Consider the following 14,373-nt stretch of genomic DNA (forward strand, 5'->3'; position numbering starts at 1 on the left):
TTTTATTTTTTAAAGAATGTTTCTTTTTTTTTTATTTTTTAATTTTTATTTACTTATGATAGTCACAGAGAGAGAGAGAGAGAGAGAGAGAGAGAGAGAGGCAGAGACACAGGCAGAGGGAGAAGCAGGCTCCATGCACCGGGAGCCTGACGTGGGATTCGATCCCGGGCCCCCAGGATCACGCCCTGGGCCAAAGGCAGGCGCTAAACCGCTGCGCCACCCAGGGATCCCTATTCATTATTTTAAATGGTTGTCACATCCCATCATTTAGTCAAAATTTGTTTCTAGTTTTGCAGAACTTAAAAAACTTCAGTCTTAATTTTTAAATTGATTCTTCAAATATTTCTAGCTGTCACTAACCTTAAAAAGTCATTAATAAAAGTTTGCCACTTTAAATGTTTGATCTTTTATGGTGGTTTTATTAAGAATACTAATGTAACTTATTTGTCTTTATGCCTTGTACTGAAGTGGCCAGAAAAATATTCCTTAGCTTTTATACAACAGTCTATAAATTGGTGATTGTAAGATAATTTTTGAAGGTGTTTACAGGTCATATTTGTAGATGATCCTGGGCAAATTCATCTATGGTGTGACTTTTGTTAACTTGGAAAAATTCTGTGGAAAATGGATAAATGTGGACCCTTTATCAGTACATTTTCACAGTGCAGATTTAGTCAAAGTAACACCTGTAGTAGGCCCTTGCAGTAACACTGGACTGACTCCAGTGCAGTAATTGAAGTTGTTGCCATTTGAAAATAGAATATAAATTGAAAGGTTTGTTCAACACAGCTTATATTTAGAGAAACTGACCTTGAAGGTGAAGATACTCTCTGGATGGGAGAAGACAAGAGAGGCTGACCAGTCTGACGAGAGAAAATGTGTAACGCTATGCAACTGATCTCTGAACTTGTAAAAGCTGGATGTGGAGAATGTAAACCTAAAAAGAAACAGCCCAAGCCTTGGGTAGATGAATTAAACCAAAAACTGAGATGTGTAAAATTTGTTCAGGTTGCCTCTTCAGTGCTGGATCTGTTCTTTTACAGAAGAAACTACTTTTCAGACCCCGAAATCTAGCCAGATGACTCGGCCTCCAGTGCCACCATTAGTTAAGACGTCATTGTTTTCCTCAAAATTATCTACACCTGATGTTGCAAGTCCCCTCGGAACCCCGTTTGGCTCTAGTGTGGTGAATCGGATGGCTGGAATTTTTGATGTAAATACCTGCTATGGGTCCCCTCAGAGTTCTCAGCTAGTCAGAAGAGGGCCAAGATTGTGGACTTCTGCTTCTGGTAAGGGGACTGTTTTCGAAAATTTGAAAGGTCATAGTTGCAGAGACTCAGATATCCTGAGTTTTCACCATCTTGGTTTTTTTGTTTGTTTGTTTTTGTTTTTTTTTTATTTAGATCAGCAGATGACTGAATTTTCTAATCCTTCTCCATCTACCTCCATTAGTGCTGAGGGTAAGACAGCGAGACAACCCAGTATGATTTGCTCATGGATTCAGAATAAACGTGAACAGGTAGGATGATATAATCATAGGATGTATGTTTGAGCACATTTCTCATTGAGCGCATCAAGGATCTCACATGAATAAGCCATCAGGTATAAATAAGACTTCTTTTTTTTATGCTTCCTGTATTAAATTGACTCATATGAAATTGCTGGCATTTGACTGGTTTTGAATATATAAATTGAAATTTCATGTGACTTAACCTAATATGATACTTTGATCTGTGAATTCTTTCATTTAAGAAATATTAACTGAGTTCTTTCTGTACGCAGACTGTGGTTTTTTTGGTTTTGTTTTGTTTTTTTTTTAAATTTATTTATTTATGATAGTCACAGAGAGAGAGAGAGGCAGAGAGGCAGAGACACAGGCAGAGGGAGAAGCAGGCTCCATGCACCGGGAGCCTGATGTGGGATTCAATCCCGGGTCTCCAGGATCGCGCCCTGGGCCAAAGGCAGGCGCTAAACTGCTGCGCCACCCAGGGATCCCCTTTTTTTGTTTTTTTTAAAGGATTTTATTTATTCTTGAGAGACACACAGAGAGAGAAAGGCACAGACACAGGCAGAGGGAGAAGCAGGCTCCATTCCATGCAGGGAGCCTGACGTGGGACTCAATTCCCCGTCTCCTGGACCACACCCTGGGCTGAAGGCGGCGCTAAACTGCTGAGCCACCCCCGGGCTGACCCAGACTGGTTTTAGGCACCGGGAAAACAGCAAACAAAAGCCCCTGAATATGTACATTCCAGCAAGGGAAAATAGACAAGCAAATGTCTTAAACTGTATCTCTTTGGATAAAAACATACTATGAATTTTAAGACTTATTTTGTGTACTGTTAAGAAAAAAGTTGCCCATTAAACCATGACATGCTGTGGACTAAGTACATCCCAATATGTTTAATTCAAAATATGAAAAATGGATGTTTTCAAAGGGAAAAAAACTTGATGTCTTAAGTGCTGCATAGAAAAATGGGCAGCCCGGGTGGCTCAGCGGTTTAGCGCTGCCTTCAGCCCAGGGTGTGATCCTGGAGACCCGGGATTGAGTCCCACATCGGGCTCCCTGCATGGAGCCTGTTTCTCCCTCTGCCTGTGTCTCTGCCTCTCTCTCTCTGTGTGTCTCTCATGAATAAATAAATAAAACCTTAAAAAAAAAAAGGCTCATTGATTAGGGGACACTTGATTAGAAACCTGAAGGGAAGGTGGGGAACAGCAAGATACAGAGGTCTTTAGGTGGGAGTGTGCTTAGTTTGTGTGAGAAATAACATGGACACTAGCAGGTGGTGATGAAGTCAGAGAGGTAGCAGGCACCCAGAGCTCATCAGGCGCATTAGCTACTATGAAGACTGACATTTTCTCTGAGTGAGTTGGAAAGCCACAGGGTGATTTTGTCCACAAGAATGACATGATGTAACCTTACATTTTGAAAGTGCTGCTTTAGCTGTTGTGCTGAGATTAGATTCTCAGGGGTCAGGAGTAGAGGCAGAGAGACAGTTGTAAAGCTGTCGAAGTAATATAGTGGGAGATGATCGTATCAGTGACCAGAGTGATTATGGTAGAGTCTGTAAGATGTGATCAAGGTCTGGATGTATTTTGAAAGTAGGTGTAAATAGGATTTGCTTATGATCTGGTTGTGGTGTAAAAGAGAGTGCAATGTTGACCTCAAACCAAGTTTTTGGTTTGAGGATCTGAAATACAGTTGCAGTTAGCTGATGATTCAGGGAGAGGAGATTTGGTAGAAGTAATGTAGGGAAATCTTGAATTCGGTTTATGTCCATTTTGAGATGCTTATTAGACAACCAATTGAAAATACCAAGTAAGAACTGAGACATATATCCAGAGCATAGGGGAAAGTTCTGGGCTAGAAATAGAAATTTAGAAGTCCTTAGAATACAGACAGTATTTAAAGCCATGAGACTCCATGAAAACTCTTTGGATGCAGAAGAAGAGAGATGCAGGAACGGGACCCTCTAGTGACTACAGGTCTGGGAGATGAGGAGGACTGGTAGAGGAGATCAAGTGGCTGTGGAGGTGAGAAGAGAACCGAGAAAAGAAGTGAATGGTGCCACGTGCTGCTGCTGGGTAGCCTGAGAGCCACACTAGGATGAACTGTTGTGCTAGAAATGTGGAGGTGGCTGAGTCCTTGTTGAGCTTCTGGGTAGGAGTGGATGGGATGAATGCTGATTGGATGGAGCCAGGAGAGATTGGGGGAAGAATTAGAGGGCACAAGAAAAGCTAAGTCTTTCAAGGAGCTTTGCTATAAGGGATGCAAAGAAATGGGATAATTAATAGCTAGAGGGAGTTGGGGAGTCATGGGAGAGTTTTATTTTATTTTTTTCTTTCTTAAAGATTTTATTTATTCATGAGAGACACACAGAGAGAGAGACAGACAGACAGAGACACAGGCAGAGGGAGAAGCAGGCTCCATGCAGGGAACCCAATGTGGGACTCGATTCTGGGACTCCAAGATCACGCCCTCTGCCAAAGGCAGGCGCCAAACGCTGAGCCACCCAGGGATCCTGGAGAGTTTTATTTTTTAAGATGAGAGGAGTAACAACATCTTTGCTGATGGGATGATTGATTAATAAAGATGAACTGTAGGCATTTCACAAACTTCGGGATCCCATTTGCCCAACATGCCCTAAGTACCACCATATCATGAATTCACTTTAAAGTCAGCTGGAACCGCCTGCAGCCCAGGGCGTGATCCTGGAGACCCTGGATCGAGTCCCACATCAGGCTCTCTGCGTGGAGCCTGCTTCTCCCTCTGCCTGTGTCTCTGCCTCTCTCTCTCTGTGTCTCTCTCATGAATAAATAAATAAAATCTTAAAAAAAAAAAAATCAGCTGGACTATGTAGCTTTCAGCTTAATACTAAGAAAATTGTTTCCCATGTAAATATCAATTGGCAGAAAATCATTTCAGGTCTTAAGTTTTTTTTTTTTTTTTTTGTAGAGAAAACACTCTTTTTTGGTATTAGGAGGTAAAGGGCAAGACAGTTGTAAGGAATTGAGTAAGAAAATATCACAAGAACCACTTTGAATTCCTTTTATTATAGGGCTCTAATTTGGGAGTTAGACACGTGTACATGGAAATGCAGTTCAGGTTAGATGGCCCATCCTGGTCATCTAGTTTATAATACAAAAGTATTTACTTATTTGGTTTAGTGTAAATATTGTTCTTTGTTCTTTATCTGTAAGATATGAAGTGTTTCATTTAATTTAGTGTCAGGAAGAACCTGGGAATGTGTTAACATACTTGAATAGAATTGAAAACTGTAAATGTGTTAATTCTTTCTTTTCTCCAACTCAGGTTAAGAATTTCTTATCAAAACGGGTGTTGATAATGTATTTTTTCAGTAAGGTAAGGATATATAGTTAGAGCACTGGGAAGGGGAGAAGAGGAAATAAAATAAGAAATGAAGTACCAGATTTGATTTGACTTCTAAATATTTAGCTCAATCCAAACAAGCCAAACAGCTTTGTATAGTGCTTGACTAAACCTCCTTGTGAGTAAGAGCTGCCCTAGACACCCATCTCATCTCATCTCAGTGACTTCCTAAGGCTTGACTCCAGTTTGGTCTCCTGAGTCTCTGGGCTCCAGGCAACTTTGTGCTCATAATACAACCCCTTCCTACAGAATGATCAAATCCATGGCGATCCTTCACGGCTAATTGTCCTGCTGTAATCTTTTGTGGCCAATTTGGTGTTCAGAAGAGAGATGACTGGATTAGGTTGCAGATGCTAAGTTTGTGTGGGATAAAAAGTTATAATTCAGGCCACAAACTAAATGACATTCCAACTTGTGTGTCAGCTGCTCCAGCTGCCATAGGAAAATAACTGAACTGCAGAAGCTAAAAAATCATTCCTTTTTCACGGACTACAGCTGTTGTATGTTAATCCTTTGATGAGCAAAATCTTTGCCCATATGTAGGGAAAGAATTTTTGTTTTGTTTTAGTTATTTTAATCTAACTTCCTTCGTTCTGAAGATATTATATTATTAGCTGATACTGTACTCAAAGTGAATGGCTTGCTCTGGCATGCATTATTCATTTTTATTCTGTGGGAGGAGAGATCTGAATAAGAGTAACCTGATAGAACATAGGTACACAGAACAAAGAATCATTGCGAGTGCTTAAAACTTTTCTCACATTGGTGGCAGGGGTGATCCACCCAATTAGCTATGACCTTTACCAAAAAGAATCTACCTCTGGCTCTCCATTAGAGCTTTGTGAAAACTCTCACCCCCCTGAGAAAGGTGTCTTCTCTTCCACCAAGAGGAAGAGGGGTTGTCTGAAGTTTTACTTCAGAGGGTGGGAAGAGAACTCACCGTTGTGTCTTATGTACGCCATGTTCTTTTCTCTTAAGTTCCCTCATTTAATTCTAACAGCATTCCTGTGAGGTGTCTCTCTGTCCTCATTTTACCCATAAGGAAACTTGAGACTCAGAGGGGTTAAGTAGTAGCCTAAGGGCACATACCCAGTAAGGGCAGAGCAGATGCTGAACAAGATCTTCTTTTTCTATGGAAGTGAACGGCCACCTTTGATTCTAATTTTGCAAGTGAATCTATTATATATTAAGGGTTATAGACCCTGCTATTTGGTATTGAGAAATGTAACATGCTGATGTGCTTATTAGCAGGTTTCACTGGGTACATCACAAAGTCAGTATTTGTCTAAACAGGCCAATGGTTGCTCCCTACTATTCGACCTTAGTGTATTAAAGGTTGAATGGTGTTTCTTTGGAGTGGGACTGAGGGTACACAATTTAAGAGAAATAATATGTATTTAGGCAGTTCTGAGGTTTAAAAAAAAAAGCACTGTAACCATTCTCTTAGGTGATCTCTATACTAATCTGAGGGTGGGTTGAGTATGTGTAACTCTTACTTTAAATGAGAAACAGAGATTTAGATATTGGGCAAAGGTCACACAAGTTGGTGGCAGAATGCTTTTTTGCAGTTAAATCATATAAGAATTTCTGATTTTAATTCTTGAGGCGGCTGTGAATTTTTTATTGTTATAGGATACCTAGTTGATTAGATAAAATAACAGAGTTAATGCCCAGAGTAAGCTTAAGTGTTTTTGTTTTATTTGTAGCACCCAGAGGCCTCTATTCAGGCTGTTTTTTCAGATGCCCAAATGCATATTTGGGCATTAGAAGGTAAGCCATCTCAGTGAACTACAACTTTGATTTTCATTATCAGTTAAATACTGAAGTATATCCAAAAAAAAAAAAAAAAATACTGCCATATATCCATGAAAGGTCGGTTCTGGGCTTTGATCTCAATCTTTGAATTTTTAGATACATTTTTAAATTTTTGTTTTGTATAGATCATTTTTCTTAAATATTTAGGTGTACTTTAACTTAGGCAGAAATTTCCCTTATATTTGAGCAAAGAAATTGAACTTGGGATTCTTGCCTTTTTCTACTTCAAAAAACTGTGATTAATGGATTGTTTTCAACTGTCAACTTAAGATGACATAACATTTTTAACATTTTAACATATTTAACTTAGCTTGAATATGAAAACTTAGTTGTTACAAAACTGAGTTCTTTCTTTTTTTTTTTTTATCATCCAGATCCTGACTTGTCAGTGCTTAGAATGATACTTCCTCAGAGAGCCCTTTCCTGACCCCCTATGAAAAGTGTCCTTATAGCTGTCACTCTGTTCCCTTATTGTTTTGTTTTCCTTCCTACCACTCATCACCACCAAACATAGTATTATTTAAAAGCTTTTTTTCTGCTAGAATGCAGACTGTCATCTTACTCATGTCCCTATGTAGTTGAACACCTTTTTAGTTCCTATTAATAATCTTTTTCCCATTTTCCTATTATATTACCCCCTCCTCTATTTTAGGTTCTTTATATATTCAGGATATTAATTCTTTCTCAGTAGATGTATTGCAAATAGATTAGCATGATTTGTATTTCCTTTTAATTTTTTTTTTCTTTTCCCTTGAGGTTTGTCTCACTTAGTAGCAGCATCATTTACCGAAGATAGATTTGGAGTTGTCCAGACTACACTACCAGCTATTCTTAATACTTTATTGACGCTGCAAGAGGTAGGCAGTATTTGGGTTTGGGAGTAGAGGTCGTGTCTTTCCCTCCCTCCCAGATTTTTCAGTTTGTTTCTTATAGATCACATTTATTGCATAACAAAACATAGGTTAGATGTTAAAATGTGCTACTGTTCTCACCCTTAGGAAATAATAATCTAAGAGAGACCAGGAAGAGAAAACTTCTAATTCCTTTGTAAATAATAATTTTATAGAAACAGAAAAAGGAAGTTATTACACCTCTGGTATTAATCAGATTATTTAGGATTTTCGGATTCTCTTCATTGCTATAAATTTGGATCTTTACGCAACTTGTAGACCTATAGTTGAATTATCCATGCAGATAAATGTTACCTATTGGCCAGAGGCTCAAGAAGGTAAAGCTGAGGTTAGTGGATACCTGTTTCCAGGTTGGGTGCATAGTTTTAAAGTAGCAGTTCTTTTTAATCCTAGATATAAGGACAGAAAAATAGAACCTATGTTTCTTGCTTTTGAATAGGCTGCCTTTCCTGACCTCATGTTGGATGGTGTGTTTTACACTGCCCTGTCATTTTAGTTGTAAGTCAGAGGAGAGCTAGGAACACTGAGAGCCAAAAACATTTCGGGGTGGGAGCTAGGCCGCACAGTAGGTTTTCTGGAGGAATGGTGTTGAAGTAGGTTTAAAGGAGAAGAGTTGGTGCATCTTTGGGTCTTGGGAAGCAATGTAAGACATGAAAAGAAAACAGGCTTCACTGCTCCTTTTTTCAACTCAATTTATTTTACCTCTTAAAAAGTCTTACCCATCAAAGCCAGTGATTTTTGTTTTTTTTGCCTTTGAATTCTTTCTGTGCTCACTTTGTCATGTATGTTTTTTGAGACATGTGTACAAGTGAATAGTTTTTTATTTGTATTCTTTTCCCAGCTACCTTTCTCTAAGGAAATAATTTCTGAGCATTTCTTATGACGCGTAATAGTAGACTTATCTAACCACATAGTAGGATACCCAGGATTTGGGCATATCTTTGACACATACAGCATAGTTTGTCTTTTTTATCACGCTGGTAGTGTAGTTTAACAGTACAGTACTTTGTAGTCTCCAGAGCAATTTCTTCTTCTGTTTTTTTTTTTTTTTTTCAATTAGGAAAACTTATTTTTAAGTTTTCTATATATTAAGTTTCTGGGATTTTTTAAATTTTATTTTATTGAACTTTTAAAATTCAACTCTAATTAACATACAAGTGTTATGAGGTTTATAATATAATGATTCAACAATTTTATACATTGGTCAGTGCTCATATAATAAGTGTACTCTTAATTCCTTTCATCTATTTCACCCATCCCCCCACCAGCCTCCCTTCTGGTGACCACCAGTTTGTTCTCCACAGTTAAGAGTCTGGTTTTTTGTTTGCCTTTTTTTTTTTCTTTCTTTCTTTTGTTTTTTTTAAATCCAGCCTCACTCCTGTCAGAATGGCTAAAATAAAAAACACAAGAAGTAACCAGCGTTGGTGAGGATGTAGAGAAAAAGGGAGCCTCTTGCACTGTTGGTGGGAATAAAAACCGGTGCGACCACCGTGGGAAATAGTATGGAGATTCCTCAAAACATTAAAAGTAGAATAACCATATGATCCAGTAATTCCACTACCGGATGTTCACTCAAAGAAAATGAAAGCATAATTTGAAAAGATACATGCCCCCCTAATGTTTATTGTTGCATTATTTACAACAGCCAAGATACGGAACTAACCTAAGTGTCCATCTATAGATGAACAGATAAAGAAGATGTGGGGACACACATGTGTGCATACACACACACAAGCACACACACACACTGGGATATCACTTAGCCATTAAAAAGAATGAGATCTTGTCATTTGCAACAACATGGGTAGAACTGGAGAGTATTATGCTAAGTGAAATGTCAGAGAAGGAATAATACTATATGATTTCACTCATTTTTTCTGATCCTCATAACTATCTTGTGAAGAAAGTATGGATGGAGTTATTTAGGCCTATTTTACAGATGAGGGAGGGTTGGAAATGCGGTGGCTTACCTCAGGTCTCACACACAAGTCTCGCAGGTAGCAGAGCTGGGACTTGAGGGCATCAGCAGTATAGAACTGTGAGTTGGAAGGCTCAGAGACCCTTGACCTATATTCTTTTATAAGTCACAGTTCATTCTTTGTTCCTCTAGACTTCTGTGGTACTCTACCCAATGTTTGTGTAGTACTCTGAAAGAAATTATTTTTCTTTGATTTTTTTTTAACAACTCCATAAGGTTAGGATAAGGCCTATTGTACATGATTGTGTCTCCCTCGAAAAGGCTATATATATTGGTATGACTTACTCAAGATCATACTCAGTAAATGTTCAAGGCAGATTTAAAAACTAGGCTTTCAGACCCCAGGTCCTTTGCCTCTGTGAGGGCCTGGAGGGGTATGCATTTCTTAACCTTTTTCTAAGATAGAATGTCAGAAGGACCAAAGTGTGAGATCCAGAGTCAGTTCTTCCTGTGTCTAAATCCTAGCTCCTACTACTTCGTACCTGTGCAACCTTGGAAATGCATTTATAATATTTCATTGAATCTAGGATATCATTAATTAGAAGATATATCTCCATTTCAGAAATTATAAAATGGGGGGAAGTATGTTATATAACCAAATAGCAATCTCTAAACATATGCATCTGTATCTGGAAAATGGAGGGAGTGATAACAGTACTTACCACATAGGGATGTGAAGAATTAATGAGATTATCTCTGTAAAGCACTCAAGGTGCCTATCCCACACTGACTGCCCAGCAGATAATAAGCCTTTATTACTTTGTTATTATTACCATGTTGTATGACAGTATTTTTACAGTGTACAGGAGAAAAGGGTCTTTCAAGATGAAAAAAAAATGTATTACTATCAATACTGTATGCACACTTGAGCACTGGGTGTATATTGAAGTGAGGAATCACTGAAATTCTACTCCAGAAACCAATATTGCACAGTATGTTAACTAACAAATTTAAATTTAAAAAATACTGTAAGCAAGCGTTCCAGGAGATACAGTGTCAGACAGATGCCCAGTTCAAGTCCAGTAGTTCCTTAGTGATTAAGGGTAATTTATTAAACATCTTTGAGATCAGTGTTTTCATCTTTAAAATATAGTACCCTAAAGGGTTATGATGAGGATTAGAGATAAAATCTGTAAAAAGCCTAGAGTGGTGTCTGGCCAAGTTATCAATTGCCTGGCAATTACCAGTTACCATGCGCTAAGATACAGAATAAAAAAAGACAGAATTTACGGGTACAAATAATTAACTACAATTTTAATAAGTGCCCCAGTGCACAGAAATGCAGGATGATCAGGGAACATAAAAAAGGTATGCAATAAATAGTAGGTACTACGTACTATTATTATAAAAACATCTCATTAAATGCAAGGATTGTGATGTTAGCATGGTGGCTTTGTTAGCAAATTGTTGTATTATTTAAACAAGATAACATAAATAAAGCAGTTAACTCAGTTCCTGGCACACAATCAGTAAATTTATCTACCAGCATCATCTAATATTTTTATTATTTTGTAAGCTGTGGTTGCCTCCAGCAGCAATTTTGTTCCCCAGGAGACTTTCGTCAATGTCTGAAGACATTGTGATTGGCATAGATAGAGAGGAGGGCTACTGGCATCTGTTGTGTGGAGACCACAGATGCTGCTAAATGGCCTGTAATGCATCGGGCAGCCCCCACAACAGAGAATCACCTAGTCCAAAATGTCAGTAGTACTGAGTTTGAGAAACTCTGCTCTGTAGTCATGATTTCCATTAACAAATTCCATAACAAAGCTGTTATCCCTACCACTTGTTTGGGATTCTGGCTTTAGTGGAATAAACCTTTCTTTTAACTGGGTTTTAAGAGGATTCTTGAGACCAGGGACTTTGAAGGCTTTATACAGTAGACATTTGTTAATGACATGGGTACGTAAATATTCATGAGAGAGCAACTGGAGTTTTCTCTTCATTTGGCTTTTGTGCAAATACTGCTGCATATAAATACAAATGGGCCCAAGGTGCCTATTTTCATAGGATAGCCCTTCTTCAGATTTCTATTAGGCTAAGGTAAGATCTTCTTGGAATTTTTAACTTTTCCTGAAGAGTGTGTTGTTAAGTGGTTATGCTGTACTCACTGCTTACCCTTTTCATTATTTGAGATAATTCTTCACTAAGTATTTGAGATCCCAGTTGTGTAATCTGAGTCTTCGCCAGGAAGCATATGTAGTACTCAAAGATACTTGTGTAATCTCACAGCTAATTAAGTATTTCAGTTCAACCATGGGGCACATCATCAAATATTACAAACTGGTGTATCTTAGATTTAAGTTACTCATGTACTACTTTCATAGTTTTTGCTGTAACTGTTTATTATACCATATATTATTGTCATAATTTTAGTCGTATGCCACTTGAGCTATTATTTTCTTAGTATTTAAGTCATCCATTTTTAACTTAAATTTATATTAAAGCAAATTTCATATTACTTTTATAAAAGGAAAACTAGCCTGAGTCACTACAAACAGAGGTGTGCAGTTCCTTATCTCAAACCCTAGGGTATGTTTCAAGATACAGATCTTTTTGGATTTTAAGAATATAACATTGTATACATATCATATATTACATAATACTCCTATTGGAATCTGAGGTAGAATCCCCTTAATGAGGTACATTAATACTTTTCTCCAGTGAAATATCTGAGTATACATATTAAGTAAAATAAAGACTATGTATGAGTAGCCTTTGTCAGGTTTTACTGCCAGATGAGGTCAGTTCAGCTCTTGCCACTAATAGAGTTAAAGTTTTTGTTTTCAGGGCATTTTGGATTTCAGTGTTAAGGATAAGACAAAGTGAGAAAAGACAATAATTGAAAGCTCTAGCTAGTAGATAACTATTGTTTGCTGAAGCCCCTGAACCTGAAACCTGTTAATCCTTTGTCATAAAAGGCGATTAGTGAGGTTGAAAGATGTGTTATAGACATATTAGCTCCAAACTCAGTCTTTTCCTCCCTTATTTAACTGTACATCCTTAGGATCTATTGTTTCTTATTTATTTGTTGCGGGTTTTTTTTTTTTTTGAGCTGTTCTAATTATTTATAGGAGCTGATATTTTGTGATTTTCATTCTTAGAGGTCTTTTGAAGAACAAAGAGAAGGAACAATTCAGTAAAATTCATTCTTTTGCATTTACCCTTAGGATCCTTCTAAAATCTAAGATGTATTTTGAAATCTTAGTGATTTTCCACTTCCATTATCCTGGAACAGTTTGCTCTTTGATCATTCTAGGAATTATTTCATCATTACTCATCAGTTACTCCCAATTGTGGTAAAAAGACCGGTGAGAAAACAGGAAAATGATGGAATCATGTAGTATCACATCATCTTTCAAGAAAAGGCCTATAAGCAATCAACACACATTTTTACAGTCTTTTTTTTTTAAGCTTTCATTGAATATAGTTACTAATTCAGAATTTAAAACTTTTTGATTGCCCTAGTAATAGGAAGAAAATTGCCAGTATATTCAATAATTATTTGGATAAATCAGAACATGAATGCAAATGAACAGCACTCAAGACAGCTCTGTCAAATCAAAATATAATGCAATACACTTATGTAACTTTACATTTTCTAGGAGTTACATTAAAAAAATACAGGTGAGGTTAATTTTAATGATATATTTTAATTGTATCTACACTATTATAATTTTATCATGTTATCAATACATAATTTCTAATAAAATATTCTATATATTTTTTAACAGTCGTCAAGGTCTGATGTATATTTTTCACTTATAGCATATCTCAGTTGAGAACTGCCACATTTCAAGTGCTCAGTAGCTACATGTATTTTAGTGGCTACTGTATTGGATGGCATATCTCTAGACTTTAATGACGATCATATTAGAGGAATTTCAGACTATACGTCTTTAGATAATAATATTCTAGGTATATTTTCTCAAACTCAAGAAGTGATGACAGAACAATGTATTTTTAAGGAGAAAAAGGAAATATATGTGACATTCTCATCCAGTAAGTCATTCAAGGGGAAAGAGTTTGTCGTTTGTCTCACAATATTTTATCATGAGAACCTGTGTATCATCCCATTTTGCCAAAAGTACATGTGACAGTATTCTTTCATTTTCTATGATACCTTGCACCAAAATTTACTTTATATGGTTCATTAGTGGATAAGTGCTGAAGGCATACAAAGGTGATCAAAGGGAATCGATGATGTTGAGATGAAAAAACTCACTGGATTGATCATTTGAATTTTTCTTTATAAACCTAAGAGTGAAAATGTCTTCCAGGTACAGTGCATGGAAAATGGCTAATCTCTCTTCAACAACAACAACAACAAAAAATTATGAACTGTCAAAAAATTTTTAAAAATACTGTATTTTGATGGTATCATTCTTCTTATAAGATTACTTTAAATTATAAAAAGACTCCATTGGACCCAGGTTATCTTAAACCCTAGGGTATGTTTCAAGATACAGATCTTTTTGGATTTTAAGAATATAACATTGTGTATGTATCATGTATTACATAATACTCCTATTGGAATCTGAGGTAGAATCCCCTTAATGAGGTACATTAATACTTTTCTCCAGTGAAATATCTGAGTATTCATATTAAATAAAATAAAGACTGTGTATGAGTAGCCTTTGTCGGGTTTTACTGCCAGATGAGGATGACTATTTTCCCTGGTCTGATGAGGGTTAATCAGAAAGTTTACAAGAAAATTGAAAAAAAGTAACTTTATCCCTTATGATTCAGTGTTATCTAATGTTGCTTAAGTTTGTCACTGA

The 14,373-nt window shown here is 37.0% G+C and overlaps 1 protein-coding gene across 3 annotated transcripts in view; it reads left to right on the forward strand.

Moving 5' to 3' along the window:
* Positions 1 to 14,373, forward strand: part of NDC1 (NDC1 transmembrane nucleoporin) — a 47,005-nt gene that overhangs the window by 25,287 nt on the left and 7,345 nt on the right. For all 3 annotated transcript variants that reach the window (XM_038537489.1, XM_038537488.1, XM_038537486.1), the window contains exons 12-16: positions 1,044 to 1,289; positions 1,404 to 1,519; positions 4,811 to 4,861; positions 6,595 to 6,658; positions 7,460 to 7,560. In XM_038537489.1, the coding sequence (XP_038393417.1) occupies positions 1,044 to 1,289; positions 1,404 to 1,519; positions 4,811 to 4,861; positions 6,595 to 6,658; positions 7,460 to 7,560 (578 nt within the window). The remainder of the gene's footprint in view (positions 1 to 1,043; positions 1,290 to 1,403; positions 1,520 to 4,810; positions 4,862 to 6,594; positions 6,659 to 7,459; positions 7,561 to 14,373) is intronic.

Source organism: Canis lupus, chromosome 5 (genome assembly GCF_011100685.1).
Source record: "Canis lupus familiaris isolate Mischka breed German Shepherd chromosome 5, alternate assembly UU_Cfam_GSD_1.0, whole genome shotgun sequence".
In the NCBI taxonomy this organism is placed as follows: Eukaryota; Metazoa; Chordata; class Mammalia; order Carnivora; family Canidae; genus Canis; species Canis lupus.